The sequence below is a fragment of the Hydra vulgaris genome, chromosome 03 (genome assembly GCF_038396675.1).
Source record: "Hydra vulgaris chromosome 03, alternate assembly HydraT2T_AEP".
NCBI classification, from domain to species: domain Eukaryota; kingdom Metazoa; phylum Cnidaria; class Hydrozoa; order Anthoathecata; family Hydridae; genus Hydra; species Hydra vulgaris.
In genome coordinates, this window is record NC_088922.1 from 30,488,817 (window position 1) to 30,505,622 (window position 16,806).

Here is a 16,806-nt window from a genome sequence, read left to right on the forward strand (position 1 = left end):
ATATATATATATATATATATATAAACATATATAAACATATATATACATATATATACATATATATATATATATATATATATATATATATATATATATATATATATATATATATATATATATATATATATATATATATATATATATATATATATATATATGTATATATGCAATAATTACAATAGTGTATAATAAAAACATTTTTTTTTCTGATTTATTAAACACAGTCTACATTACTTAAAAATATATTAATGACTTTACTATGTTGTTCAGAAAACATTGCACAGCTAATGGATCAAATTCACAATGATTATTATAACTAGACGATTCAAGGTTCTTATGCTCAATTTCAAGTTCTGCCTCAATTTTTTCCATCCTATAATTAAAATTAAAAGAATTATTTAAAAACCAATTTTCATAACATTAAAAAGTAAAAATATAAATTTGCTGAAGATTTTTGATATAATTATGATATGATATAATATAATATGCAGTACTGAGGTCCTATGATATATGCAGTACTGAGGTCCTTTGATATGATATGCAGTACTGAGGTACTATGATATATACAGTACTGAGATCCTTTGATATGATAAGCAGTACTGAGGTCCTATCTATGATTTAGTCAAGTTCTATATCAATTTAAAAATATTTATAGAAAGAAAAACTTAATATAAAAACTTTATTACTAAATTGATTTAATCCATTCTTTACAAATAACTGTGGCATTCAAAGTAAATATTCATCTGTTGAATCTTAATTTCTGCAAACTTCATCAATTCTCTGTTTGTATAATTAATTTAATTAGCTGTTTTAGATATTAGTGCTGACTCTATTAACTTTTAATTTATCACATAGATTCCAATAATCACATGCTCGGCCTTGGCATAGATTTACATATCAATTGACCAATATATTTCCCACGAATTAATGAATATATTTGTCATGAATACAGGTTTGATTTTACTGTCTATTTTGCTATGAGTTTTCATTTAGCACTTTGTTAATCAACCACTTTTCTTTTTGTTTCAAATCACATCTAAATCACTCTGGCTTCAGCTGCCAAGTTATTTCTCACTGAAACTCTTCTTCAGCTTGACAACATTTCTGTCACAGCCTTACAAAAGTTTCTCCAAAACTTTTTTCAATACTCTCTAAATTATTTAATAAGTGTTTTACTGAAACCAGATGGAAATTAGAATATGTGGTTTCACTTTTAAAAAAAATTTGGAGATTGATCTCACCTTTTGTAACTATTTCCTATTGATTCTTCTTACCATTTAGCAAACTCTTGATTTTTGTATTAACAAACTTCAAATACCTCATCTTGATTCAAACAACTCTCAAACGATCAACACTATTATTCTAATGCTGAAATGTTAACTATTATAACAGAAGGCTTCATTATTCATAACTCATTGTTAAAATTCCCCATGATGGACAACACTTTTCTTTATTTCCATTAACTTTTGAGACACCACAAATTTTTGTCTATCCTTGTTCTTGTGTTGTTTCTTGTCTATAATATAAACTATATTAATGATCATCTTAATAACCTCTAAAGTGGTTCTATTTTCCACCTTTGTGCTATTACTTTTTGATCGCTTAAAATACATGATTTAAATGATTTTAAAATTTAAAAATTTACGAGAAGAAAAAATCAAATAAAGCCAAATAATAACTTACTTATTAGAAACTAAATTTAACTTTCCATCTACAACATCAAGTAATTTCTCTAAATCTTTACCACAAAAATTTTGTCCCACTTCAACTTTTTCAAGGAAGTTATCTATAAACTCACTAACTTCAGTATCCATTTATTAACTGTAGGTAATCACAAAAAGCCTGATATTTTAATTATAAGCAAATTTGTTTATATAAGAGTGAATCTGACTTCTTCATTATTAAAAAAAAATTTCTCTCTGATGTAAATAGAAAGTGCGGCCGGAAAAAAAATGCAAATAATATCGGAACCACCGGTTTCTTAATATAAATATATTTTATAGCTGAAAATAGTAAAAAAGAAATATAAATAAATAATATAACATTTTCATAAATAAAAAGCGTTAATGTACTTATTTTTTCGTAGCTATAAAGGTAAAATATTTGATGAGTCCCGAAATCTCAAGCATTCAAAAAATCTGCTTTTTACGTTAATTTTATAAATACTTCTAATTCAAGATGTGATAAGACCATAAGGACTTCTTGGAGCACCTGGGAGCTTAGGAGGCGTTGCGAATAAATTATTAGTGATATAGTATTTTATTTAAGTTTCATTTTTGATTTTATGGTCACTTCCGTTACCACATAAAGCTTGATCAACAATCATTAATACATTTTTTTTAATTACAACAGGAGTTACACAAGATTCGCAAAAAAAGACATTAACATTGTATTTAGCTAAAAAGTACTGTGAGCATTGTCACTCGATTACAAAAACAAGCAGGATGTTGCGCTTTTCCAGATGTCACTGAGACAGTAAATGATCAAATCCTAGCAACATGTCACTCCATAACCATATTTTAGCAATAAATTTCGAAAAAATTCGAAGATGACGGCAACATAATTATAACCGGTGACTTACAATTATTTCCACACCAAATGTATGATTTATTTGAAAGATCGAATTCAAAAAGAAATATTTATTCTGTGCACTTATCTGAATTTTTTTTAAAAAATCAATTAGAACTAGTAGATGTAACTAAAGATTCTAGCCCTACTTATACTTATCGACATCAGACACCACCGACGTGATATTGATCACGTCGCCGTACCAAAATGTACAAGTTTTTTTAATCTTAAATGCATTGTTCTTCCTGAGTGCTCAAGTAATTCGAGAGATCACCTACCACTATCAATATCAGTTGAAGTTAGAGGTACCAAAATGTACAAGTTTTCTAAATCTTAAATGCATTGTTCTTCCTGAGTGCTCAAGTAATTCGAGAAATCACCTACCACTATCAATATCAGTTGAAGTTAAAGGTAAGCGCACTAAATACAATACCATTGAAGTAGCAGAAAATACTAATATTCCTAGCTACGCTTGGAACAATTCTAACTTTATAAATTCATATAATAACCATTTAACCAATTGCTTTAACAATCTAAATTTTACTGATATTATGAACACAACCTTGTTCGAATCTATAAAATAATTGCTGGCAGCGCTCAAATAGCTTTTAAGGAAACTTTAAAAAATAAAAAGCGATGTTTGTATTTAAAATCTTGGTGGACACCTGAATTAAGTCGTTCTAAAACTATTCTTTCAATTCATTTAAAAAAATGGAGAGATTCTGGTTTTTTTAAAAGATTTAAACTCCGTTTCAATCGTTACCTAATGACTCGTAAAGGCTTTCGCGAAGCCGTCGAGTTGGCTTAAAAAATTAAAATTTGCGCACAGTATATTAAAATTGAAAAGTTATAAAAATATAAGGCCGAAGAACTATTGAAATGCTTTTAGATGTTTAAAAAAAGAAATAAGTTCAAGATTATTTACCATAAATAATAATAAATACAAAGAATTCATTACTTCAGAATTCGCGAACCACTTTGAAAGAGTACTGAATACTCCAAAAATAACACATCGTAATGAAAATCGGAGAATTCCCCCGTGTACAAATCATGTTGATGTTACAATAACTGAACTTCTTTATCTCAGCAGAATATTTGAAATACGCAAACTGTGATACTTTAACAAAATGGTTCATCAAATTTTTAATTATTCCATTAATTATGGATAGACACCAGTATCAATGTCGACGTCTGTTGTTGTACCCCTTGTTAAATCGTACAAAAAATCTTTAGATAGCCCGAGCAACTATCGTGGTATTAGCATTATACCAATTTTTACAAAAGTTCTAGAATACCTAACCGTCATTATATGACCGAATATCAGAGTTACTCACCCCCTATAATTTAGATTCAATGCCAACTGTTTAACGCAACATGCTGAATTTCTAATTAGCGAAACAATTAAACATTACAACAGCAACAATTCCCCTATGTACCTAAGCTCTTTAGATGCAGAAAAAACTTTTTATAGCTGTAACTGGGGTATCCTATTTGATAAAATATTATTTTGATAAAAAATTACCACTCTTTATAGTTAACGCTATCTCTTCGTTAAATAACAATAGTAGTGCAACAGTCTCATATCAAGGTTGTAAACCAAATTCTTTTATTCTAAAGCAAGGAGTAAGACAATGATCTATTCATTCACCTAACTTCTATAACATTTACACTGAAAATCTTCTTGAAACTATAAAAAATCAAGGTATCTATATACGGTAACTTTACTGATGTGGTAGTATATGCGGATGGCATCATACTTTTAAGATTTACCCTCTCTGGTCTCAAAAAGATTATAAAAACATGTAATATTTACAAATGTATTTAACTAAATGCCGAAAAAACTGGGTTTTTGATTTCAGGTGAAGCATAAATACAAACCAATACGATAACGATTTCTGGTAACAAATAAAATCTTCAGAACAAACTAATAATAAAAGACATCTGGGACTCACAAGGGATACTGAACATTCAACTTTTCCTTCACTCAGTTATACAAATGTTGATAAAAAAAACTCAAACTTTAGAACTGTTGTTCTCTTATTCAATCTGGAATCCTATTTCCTATGGTTTAGAGCTATGTGAAAATAATTCTGCTTTGATGAAAAAGCTAGATATAATTGAAAGAAGTGCGCTAAAATTGCTTTTAAATGTTGTGAAACAAAGTAAGAACTATACAAATTCGTTGCTTGAAAATGTGTTGCTCGACACTCTGCTTTAGAAACCTGCCTGCCCCCTCTGAAAAAAACCAAAGCCACCTAAAATATAGCCTCAGATTTACCTGAAATCTAATTTTCCTATTTTGAGAAATACATGGAAATGCGGAAATATTTTTTTTTTAACTTTTCTTACATTAAAATTCAATTATATGCCGTATATAAGGTGTTACAATTTAAAAAATTCCAATATCAGCATAAATAAAATAAGAAAAAGACTCACATATATAAATGTAAGCATATATACACTTACACATGTATAGATGCGCACATATATAAACTGCTAAATTAAACATAAGCTAGGGTCAAAAAGAAAATCACAAGATCTTGTCGTCAGAACCTTATAAAATACAAACAAGCAAAATAAAGACAATAAAATAAAGTAAAAATTAAAATAAAAAAATAATAAAATTCAAGTTAAATAACAATTTTCAAAATATTAGAAGTATCTGAGTATATTATCAAGTGAAAAAAAATAAATTTTTTTAGATTGAGCTTGAAAAGATTAAAGGAAGTTGGTTGATCGAAATTCCGCAGAACAATATTATTCCATAGGTGGGGTCAACAAGAAGCAATGAAAAATTGATTAAATTTTGTGTGACAAAAATTAATCTATATATATATTAATTTTTTTCACACAAAAATTAATATATATATAGAAAATACTATAAAAAGCGGTAGGGGATAAATTATTTCTCCATAATAATACAAAACATAAAACTTTAAAAACATTGAGTTCAAATAAATTCAATAATCTCATTTCAGTAAAAGTAGGTTTTCTATGTGTAAAACGATCATCATAGTTAATTATGCGGATCGCATGTTTTTGACGACGATAAAGAAGTTTTAACTAAAAGAGGAATAAAGTTGGCTTTAGCAATTTTTATTAACTTAGTTACGAGCTTTATATAGAATCCCAATGTTTTTTGAAATTTTATTGTTTTCTTTTTTTTAAGTAGCTTCTAAACCATTTTAAAATCTTTAATTCCATAATATTTAAGTTTTTGAAGTAAAATATAATGATCTATTTTGAAATAATGATCTATTTTGAAAAAACCGAAAGAACAGAGATCGAAAGCTTTTGATAGGTCAATAAAGATACCTAACATGTGCTGTTTTTTTCAAAAGATTTCGAGATTTCATGCACAAACTGGATTATTGCATGTTCTGTTGAGTTACCTTTTTTAAAGCCGAATCGTTTGTTATATAGTAAGTTATTTTTGTTGAAATGTTTGTAAATTCTTTTAGACATTATTCTTTCTAAAACTTTTGAAAATACCGAAAGAACAGAGATTGGACGATAGTTCCTAATATTTGATCTGTCACCCTGTCTGTCTGTTTAACTCTTTATTTTATAAAGATCATTGTAAAAAAGAACAGTTTTTATTTTTTTATTGTATATACAAAAACGGTGCTTGTTGACAAGATTTTACTGTCTTCTTTGTTTCTACGGACATATTTTTATTTTTTTCTTGTATATATATGTTGATTATTTATTGTTAAACAGCAAAAAAAAAAAAAAAAAAAAAAAAAAATCCTCTTTAAAGATAGGAGTAACTTTAGCAACTTTCAATTGGTCTGGGAATATTCCTTGATTAATAGAAGCTTTAAAAACTTTAAAAAGAACATGTTTTAATATACCGAGTCTATAATTACATTTCCATTAATTTCATCTGCTCCTGGTGCTTTGTTTCTTTTCAAAGAATTCAAAGCTACATCAAATTACTCAAAAGATAATTCTGAGGTTAACTCATCAGAACAAATGCAATTATCCATAGGTACGAGGAAATCATTAAAGGAAGCTGTCGTATTTGGAATCTTATTTGATAGGGAAGGACCTATCCCAATAAAAAATTTAGTAAATTCATGGGATATGGCTCTTGGGTCATATAAACTTATGTTATCAACTTTTATAATCTGCGGTAGAAAACCTAAACGTGATTTTTGTTTTCCAGTAATTTCTTTCACAATTTGCCATGTGCGTTTCAAGTCGTTTTTACATTTATAATTAGTTCATTACACTATAATTAGTTCTGAGTAGTAATTTCTTTTTAGGCCTTTACGTATTTTTTCAAATAGATATTTGTAGTTTTTATATATTTTTTCACTAACAGGTGTTTTTGTTTTTAAATATTTAATATATAACTTCTGTTTAATTTTTGACAATTTTTTTAATCCCTACGCAATCCAGGGACTTTTTGAGCTTTTGTTTATTTTTATTATTTTTTCAACAATTGGAAAATTAGCGTCGTAAACAGAAAACAATGTTTTATAAAATGTTTCGTAGATGTTATTTGCATTGTCATTAAAATCGATACGATTCCAACGGAGTAAAGAGAGCTGATCTTTAAATAGGTCGAGATTTTTTTTGTTTGAAAATACGTTTTTTTACAACTATTGGGGTGTTAATATTTTTTTCTAAATTTGAGTTTAAAATCAGGAATATAGGAAAATGATCGGATATATCAGTTTTTATGAATATCTTTATTTAAAATGTCTGTTGTAATTATATTATCTATTAGGGTAGCCGTGTTTATTGTTACCCTAGTAGGGTGATTAATTAAAGATATAGATCCTGTTTCAAAAATTGTGTCATAAAAATTTTTAACTTTATGGTCATCTTTATAAAGAAAACAATTCGTATTAAAGTCCCCAATTACAAAACCTTTTTTTTTTTCTGCGTCACTTGTTTTCACGATACGTTGTAAAAACATGCTTAGGTTTTCGCTCGCGTTGTCTGGTGGTCGATAACAACAGCTTAGAACAATACTTTTTGTTTTTTCAAGTAAAAGTTCAATTATTAAAACTTCTTTATCGCCATCGGAGACGCTTAAATCATTTCTCATATTATCAATGATATATCAATGATATATTAAGAATAACTAGATGTATAACTGCCGTAAATCGGCATAAGAAAAAGTGAAGCAAAAATCGCCCATTATGGGGGGGGGGGTCAAAATCTTAACGATATTTTTTTTTTAATTTTTTTACGTCATTATTTCGTCATTTTACACATTTGACCATGTTATCTATAAATTTAAACAAATATATATAATTACAAGCTGACTGGGGCAAGTAGAAGTCAAAATGACTTATCATCAAGCCCCTTTGTGAAATACAAAAAAAAAAAAATACATATAAATTTTACATTTTCCAATATTACATAAAATAGTGAAATTATTAAGTTTAAAAAAAAAAAAAATTGGTTAGAAATTTTAGAAGGTTAAAGAAGAACTTAAAGTTAAAAAAAAGAACTTAAATTTAAAAAAATAAGAAATTTAAGATAAAGTTAAAATATGAAATAACAAATAAAAAATTACAAATCTGTACATATTCGTATACATATTAAAGACAATAAACAAAAAAAAACAAAAAAATTTAATTCGCTTCATATGCATATACATATTCAATACAATATTAAAATTAAATAAAGTACATAAAAAATTAAAAATACAAAACTATTTCGATTTTTTTTTTCAAAAAAATGAGAGAATGTACGTAATGTTTAAATTTAGTAAGTGTTTTTTTATAGTTCTTTTAAATGTAGCAATAGATTTTATTTTTTTCATATTTTCGTCAAGAACCGAATTCCACAAGCGTGGTCCCCGGCATATAGTTGAGAAGTCAGATTTTTTGAGTGATGTTAGTGGGATGTAGTAATTACTCATTGAATGTCTTGTTTCATATTTATGATTAATTCGAGTGAAACTTTTAAAAGAATATTTTGGAATCATTTCATTTTGAAGTTTAAACATAAATAACAAGTTATGGTATATATTTAGTTTGTATACATTTAGAGCATTTATTTCCTTGAGTAACGGCTCGGCACTTTCGTATCTACTTGCGCCCAAAACTAATCTACTTGCTTGCTTTTGTTTAGTATAAATAATTTTTAGGAAAGATAAATGATTGTTTGCCCAGGCAATATTACAATAGTTAATATGACTATTTATAAATGAAAAGTATAAATTTTTTAAACATAAATTATTTAAAAGATGTTTTGTCTTGTACATAATCCCCAGGGTCTTTGAAACTTTGTTCTCGACTAGCTTTATTTGACTTTTCCAATTTAAATTCTCATCGAAAATTATTCCTAGTATTTTGATTGAAAAAACTCTTTTTATTTTAATATTGTTAATTGTTAGTTCAGGTAATTTGAGTGGAAGGTTCTCGGATTTAGATGACTTAGCAAACAAAATATATTTCGTTTTTTCAATATTTAATGAAAGTTTATTTGCTTCAAACCACTCATTAAGATATATTAATTCTGTGTTTACAATATAAAAAATATTTTTTAAATTTGAGTCAGAAAAGAAAACATTTGTGTCATCAGCAAAAATAATAAAATTAAGTATTTTTGAGGACAAATAAATATCATTAATATAAATTAAAAACAGCAGGGGTCCAAGTATTGATCCTTGGGGAACTCCGCAATTTATTGATTCAAATGGGGAACATGTTAAGTCATATGGTACTCCTTGTTTACGATTTTGTAAATAACATTGCAGCCACTTTAAATTGGAGTGAACTACTCCATAATTGTGTAGTTTATAAATTAGAATCTTGTGGTTGACAGTATCAAATGCTTTTGATAGATCTAGAAAAATTCCGAGTGTGTAACTGTCGTTATCAAAACCATTTAAAATTTGGTTGGCAAGATCAATTACTGCATGTTCCGTGGAATGGTTGTTGCGAAATCCAAACTGTTTATGATAAAGAATGTTGTTTTTTTCAAGATAATTGTACAGTCTGTTGTGCATAATACGCTCTATTATTTTGGAAAAACAAGAAAGTATGGAAATTGGTCTGTAGTTAGATTTTATTGAGTCATCACCGCCTTTGTATATCGGAATTATTTTTGCTAATTTTAGTTGGTCAGGAAAAATGCCGTTTTTTAGGGAAAGATTAAAAATTTTAAAAAGAGGTTTCTCTATAATATCTGAGACCGCTTTTACAACATCAGGGTTAACTTCATCCAGACCCGCACTTTTATTTGTTTTCAGCATACTAATTGCTAGTCGAAGTTCATCAATTAAAAGCTCCGACTCCTCCATGAAGGAATCAGATTTTTTCAAAAAAAATTTAAATGATTTTTTTCCCTCAGGAATTGCACCGGCAAGCTTTTTTCCTATATTTATAAAAAAGCTATTAAATGTTTCAGCAATTTCTTTATTAACAAAAGCATCTCCTCTATTATCATCTCTTTGCAATCTTTTTGGAAGATTATCACTTTTCACAATTCCCACTCCTGTTATTTCTTTAATTACATTCCATGTTTTCCTTGCATTTCCAAATGTTTTATTAAGTAACGAAGAGTAGTAATTTTTTTTGGATTGCTTTTTTAATTTTTCAAAAGAATTTTATATTTTTTGTATTTGATTTCATTTTTGTAGTTCTTTTTTTTTAAAAATTTTTGGTAAAGTTTTTGTTTTCTTTTTGACGACTTAATGAGTCCTCTCGTCATCCACGGACTTAACAAATTTTTAGAATTAACAATTTTTTTTATTTTTGGAAAGGCCTTTTCGTATTGTCTTGTAAACATGCGAATAAAAAAATTGTAGCCATCATTAACGTCATTGCAATCAGTTAAAAATTCCCAGTTTACTTCATGTAAGAGATCACGAAACGTGGCGATTGATTCATTATTTATTTTCCTTACGTATACCGTTTTTGTTTTTATTTTATTCTCAAGGGTTGCAGAATTTATTATCAGAAAAACTGGAAAGTGATCAGTTATATCTGTTTTAATAATACCACTTTGGATTTTAGTCCTTGTGTAATTATTAGTAATAATATTATCGATAATAGATGCAGTTGTTTAAGTCACACGTGTTGGCTTATTAATCATGGGAAAAACGCTGTATTGCAAAAGTGTATTTATAAAATTCACGACTTGGTTATTAGCTTTATTATTCAATAAATTCAAATTAAAATCACCTAATAAGTACACATTTTTTTTAATAAGCTTTGGTAGCAAATAGTTTAAGTGGTTTTCAAATTGATTGTAATTACCGTTTGGCGGTCTATATATTGCAGTTATAAATGTATTTTTATTTGTTTTATTAATTATTTCAATAGTTAATGACTCACAATTAGCGTCATTTACTTTGAGGTTTTCAACATGTTTAAAAACCAATGAGTTTTGGACGAAAATAGATACGCCCCCGCCATTGCCGTTTTCTCTCGGTTGATGAATAGGTTTATACCCTGATAATTGAAAGTTAGAATTTATTGCGTCTCGATGACACCAAGTTTCTGTCAGACAGATAATACTAAACTTGTTACTTATATTATTTAACATCAATTTTAAATTTTCAAAGTTTTTATTTATGCTTCTGATGTTTATATGTAATAATGAAAAATAAGATGATGAAGAATTAAGAACATGTTTAACATCGTCAACATTGTAATAAGTCGTATCTACTGAAATTTCGTCAAAAAAGTTCATGTTTTTATCATCGTCATTAATTCGGTTTAGTGCGTTTTTCATTTCTGATATGTCAAAAACATTAAAACTGTTGGCTTCCGTCATTTTAACAATAAAAACTAAGAATATTATTTAAGACATAAAAATATAATAAATAAATATACTTTAAGCATTCTTATGTGATTTTTTAAAATCTTTAACTACTAATTTATCATAAATAACAACAGAATATTTACCGTTGTTCCTGTGAGTTCGCATTTCTTCAAAGAGATTTTTCCGTACGGTTAGGGTATCCAAGGAGTAGTCCTCATTTATAAATATTCCTGTTCCTTTTAACTTTTTTGAATTCTTTAATATGCTAATTTTATCTTTATAGTTCAGGAGTTTTATCACGATTGATCTTGGTTTGCTTAGCCCAGTTTTTCCGGTTCTATGTGCCCTTTCAATAACTACGCCACTTACATTTAGATTGTTTTCAAAGATATTAAGAACTTTTTCTTCAGATACATTCCAACTTTCATTTTCACTTTCTGCTATTCCTTCGAGACGCAAATTATTTCTTCTCAGTCGATCTTCCAGTTGTCGCAGCTTATTTTTTTCTTCCGCATTAAATGCTACTTTTGTAACAATTTTTTCTTCAATTTTATTAATTTTTTCTTCCTGTGTATCTTGTGTAAAAGTGATACTGTTTTCAATATCTTTTTGAGTCTGTTCTAATTTTGAGAGTCTGTCATTTATTTTTCCCATTTCAAATTTCCTCAAATTACTTTCAGCTTGCAAAGCTTTGCACGTTTCTTTAATTTCTTTCAAAAGTCCATCGATTCTGTCATTTGCAATTTTTAAATTTCCACTTATAAGTTTAAGAATGTCTTTTTGTTGTTTCTTAAACATCTCAGAGAATATTTCACGAACTAATTTCACAGATATTTCTGTAGCTTCTGTATTTGATTGCATTTCGTTTTTATCAGTATTTTTATTTTTATCCATTTTATTATTTTTATCCATTAACAAGGTAAATACCAATACGTTTTTATTTAAGAATATTTATGCGAGTATATTTATGTATACATTTTTAAATAATTCCATACATATTTAAAGATTTTGACCCCCCCCCCCATAATGTACGAAGCTTAAGATTGTTTAATTTAATGCAATCAATAAAAAATCGATACAAAGATATCTGAAAAAGTTGATTTTATTTTGATTTTGATTTAAAATTTAATAATCATTTAAAATATGCATTGTTTTTGTTAAACATTTCAAAATCATACTTATTTCATGTTTTTTTGATTTTAAAATTTAAAGTTGTATGATTTTAAAATTTAACATTTAACTCAAATCTTAGATTTAGTTGGATTTTAATCTATAATCTATTAACGTTTTATGCACCTGTTAGTCATTAATTACCCTCTGCAGTAATGCTAGGAGGTATTATAACATAACTGCAAGGTAAACAGAGTTAAAACTTGTAATGAAACATTTTATAAAACTGTTTTGACTATTAACTAAGCTCTGTGTGACACAACTTAGAGGTTCCTTCTAGAAATGTTAGAATTTTATTTATGGTTAAGCACTTCTTCTTATCATAAAAATCATTATTACTTTTTTCTATAATTGATTTACCGTCAATAGTTAAATAAATTTAATTCAATGTTATGTTATAATCTAGTAAGATTTTCAACTACAAAAAAAGCTCCATAGGTATTCAGGTATATAAAGAATATCTTTCCTTTGAAAAGCGAGTCTTTCAATATAAACAATCAAGAAAAGTAATGAAATTTACAGTTAACAGTAAACAGTTAATGAAATTTAATTTAATATTTTTATTTATAATATTTTCATATATATATATATATATATATATATATATATATATATATATATATATATATATATATATATATATATATATATATATATATATATATATATATATATATATATATATATATATATATATATATATATATATATATATATATATATATATATATATATATATATTTATATACAGTACTTTTTTTCTAAAAAAAAGGTGCCGGAACTCACCTGTATTTTTCTTTATATTTCAAAAATGAGGCAGAAATTAGTAATTTAATTTATAAATAATTTTTATATGTATAGCTGTTGGTAGGCTCCCCCGTACATCATACCCATAAAGGCGGGAGCAAATATGAGAAACCGTTTTCCAATAAAAGAAGCTTTTTTTCAAATAATGACAGATGTTTTTTTTTGTATAGGGGGTGAGTGGGGCAGGGGTCAGTCACTGTATATAAAATGCAAACTTTACAAAGCTATAAACTTTTATAACAAATCCCATAGTTTTTGCAAATTTTCGTTGGACATATCCTCTCGTCTCCTTTCCTTGCTCTTAGTGTCTACTGCTGAATGCCCTCCGCTAAGTAACCACGAATCAACATACTTTGAAGGATCGAAGCTTGTTAGCGGTGGTCCCACTAATTTAATGAATAACAACGTTGAAACTGTTTTTGCCATTAATGAAGCCCTTGATGATGTGATGATCAGATTCATCTGTGAAAACCCTCGTTCGCATTCACTCGTTCGCATTCACTCGTTCGCATTCACTCGTTCGCATTTACTCGTTCGCATTCACTCGTTCGCATTCACTCGTTCGCATTCACTTGAGGAAATGGGAATAGTATGTAGAGCGTGTACCAAATGAACTAAATTTTCAGGATATGTTTTTTCTGCCAGGTATTCACGGAATCCACGAATCATTTCTCTTTCATTTAACAGTAGTCTTAACGACAGATTTCTGATTTCAGTTTCTCCAAATGTCACTTGGTTGTTTATGTTATCAGACCAATGATTTTGATCTAAGATGCGAGCCATCTGAGCTAATTCAACATCTTTGTCAGCAAGCAACCTTTTTTCAATTGACTCTTTTAGTTTTATATAACAGGCGTTAGGGTTAATAGCTGAATTGTTTTTGGAATTTTTATTGTGAAGTAAAACTCCATGAAATCGGAGATTCTGTGCTGAAACTAAAACAAATTTGTAATAGGGACTACCGTTATTTCTTCTTTCTTCGAATACTTGAACAAGAGCTTTAATTTTTTGATTTGCTTTGTATAGATCAATATTGCGCTCTTGTAGGTCTTAACTCAATTCTGATAATTCTTGGAGAGCATCACACATTAATCCTAGATCCATTAAAAACTATGTTGATGTAATTTTTTTTTTAAACCTGCATAAGTGGATTTTTCGTTTTTGTCCCTTGTAGGATCAAACATTTCCTCAAAATGTTTCACAAGCGCTTCGTAATTTTCCCATACTGCAAAAACTGAACGGAAACTAGATGACACTCAACGTGTATTTAAAATTCGACCAATTTTCAGCAGCTGAGTATTAAGTAATTCTGCGCATGAACGTAACTCTCTGCTATTTTTTTCGCAAGCATGATACACGAAGTAAAGCTTATCAAGAAATGATTTGAATCTGTTAATACTTGAGATCTCCCTAATAGTATTGCCTACTGATAGTTCCAGTTTATGATTAGCACAATGCCAAACTATAACAAAAGGAAACTTTTCAGTGAATAATTTAAAAACGCCACTTTTGCATCCTAACATCACTGCTGCGCCATCACATGCTACAGAAACTAAATAATTTTTCAAATATTCATCTTTCATCCCATAAGAATAAAGACATTCAAGTAAAGCAACAAATAGTCCTTTAGCCGTAACACTTTCAAGCTCCACTAAATCCAAAAATAAATTGATTGATGAATTCATTCCGCTGCCTTTTACACAGAACCGAATGTACACTATCAGTGTTGATTTTGGGCTTATAGTGGTTGATTCATCAATAATTATCGAAATCTTACTCTTTGACTTTATGACTTCTGCAATAATTCCTCATTTTGTTACCTATATGATTGACAATATTAATGCATGCGTTTGTAGAATGAAGAATACGACCCATTTCAACTCCATTAATTTTTGAAGATCAATTTCCATTTCAAAATTATTAAAAGACTGATTTCCTTTAGCAACTTTATATGCAGTTCGAAAAATGTTTGCTGTTACAATTTTCTTACACGTTAAAGATTTTAAAATATTGTTTGACAGAGTCTCTTTTTTAGCTTCTTCTACCATCTTTAATGCAGCTTGATGTCCTACAGATATTTGGGATCAAATATTTTCTTACGTAACGAACTTAACTGTTGCTTTCTATTTTCACCATAATAAGAAACTTCATTATTGAACCATTCTTTAGATATTTTCATTCCCATCTTAGCTTCTACGCCAAGTGTTTTCACTTTTTGGCAGGTAGTGCAACCGAGCTTTTTTTGTCGAAAATAAAGCCACTCGTTTTTGGAACAAAACTCTGTTTTTTGCTCTAAAGTCCAGCAACTTGGCCAGCTATATTTGGTGTCATTGTCTGCAGAAGGTAAATCTGACGTTGTAATTTTGATTTCTTCTGTTTCTTTTGCATTTAATTTGATTTTTTTCTGAACAGGGGAATCCACCGAGAAGAAACTGGTAATTTTTTTCATAATTAGCTTTGCGTTATTTTGTTTAATTGGTATTTTAATATCAGTATTTAAATATATAAACTAGGTTATAACTTTGAATTTAAAACGCTAATAACAGGAAATTCATTAACGATACAATAAAAGTTACTGTTGCAAATACTGTTGTAAAGTTTTTGTTTTAAAAATAGATCTTTTTTAAGTTGCGTGAGGTGTTGTGAGATCGATATTCGGACAAACACTGCACAGAAACAATAGAATTTCTTATAAGATTTCTTAAAAACGCGAATGGTTGTGAGATTAATAATTGTTAATCTCACAACCATACGCGTTTTCAAAAAATTCTTTGTTTTTCCGATTATAATCGGAAAAACAAAGAACTTGGCGTCATAAAAACGAACGCAATTAAGAAAAGATGAAAATAAATTAAATTCTTCGCGAGCAAATTTTGAAAAGCAGCGCTGTAATGTTTTCCAATCTGCAGAGAATGTTTAATATTTAAAAATGAACTATTTACATTATATAATAATACGAGGAAAAAAATGTTTATATAAAGCAAAAAAATTATATATATCAAAAAAAAGGTGCCGTTGTCATGAAATAAATTAACCCCTCTATTTCGAAATAGATTAACTCCCCTTGAAATAAATTAACCCCTGTCGGCGAAACAAATTAACTCCCCATAATATTTTAACTCCCTTGGAACAACTTATACGAATTACAAAAAAAGTTTTAACTTGATGTTTTCAAAATGTGTTGTTTTTAAATCTGTTAATTAGTTATTGATATGGATATAAATTACATTTATAATTTAAATTTCTACTATTATAATATCATATATTAATAGTGGCAATATATATATATATATATATATATATATATATATATATATATATATATATATATATATATATATATATATATATATATATATATATATATATATATATAGATATATAGATATATATATATATATATATATATATATATATATATATATATATATATATATATATATATATATATATATATATATATATATATATATATATATGTAAATTATGTTAGTGTATTTTACAAATAGAGTGCTCAATGTTCTTAAA

At 27.5% G+C, this 16,806-nt stretch overlaps 1 protein-coding gene across 2 annotated transcripts in view; it reads right to left on the reverse strand.

The window, feature by feature from the left end:
* The window catches only part of LOC136078078 (uncharacterized protein KIAA0825 homolog), a 114,102-nt gene extending 112,155 nt beyond the window's left edge, over window positions 1-1,947 (reverse strand). For both annotated transcript variants that reach the window (XM_065792915.1, XM_065792916.1), the window contains exons 1-2: window positions 1,684-1,947; window positions 259-373 (exon numbers count right to left, since the gene is read on the reverse strand). In XM_065792915.1, coding sequence (XP_065648987.1) covers window positions 259-373; window positions 1,684-1,814 — 246 coding nt within the window. In that variant the 5' untranslated portion in view covers window positions 1,815-1,947. The remainder of the gene's footprint in view (window positions 1-258; window positions 374-1,683) is intronic.
* Window positions 1,948-16,806: the final 14,859 nt, after the last annotated feature.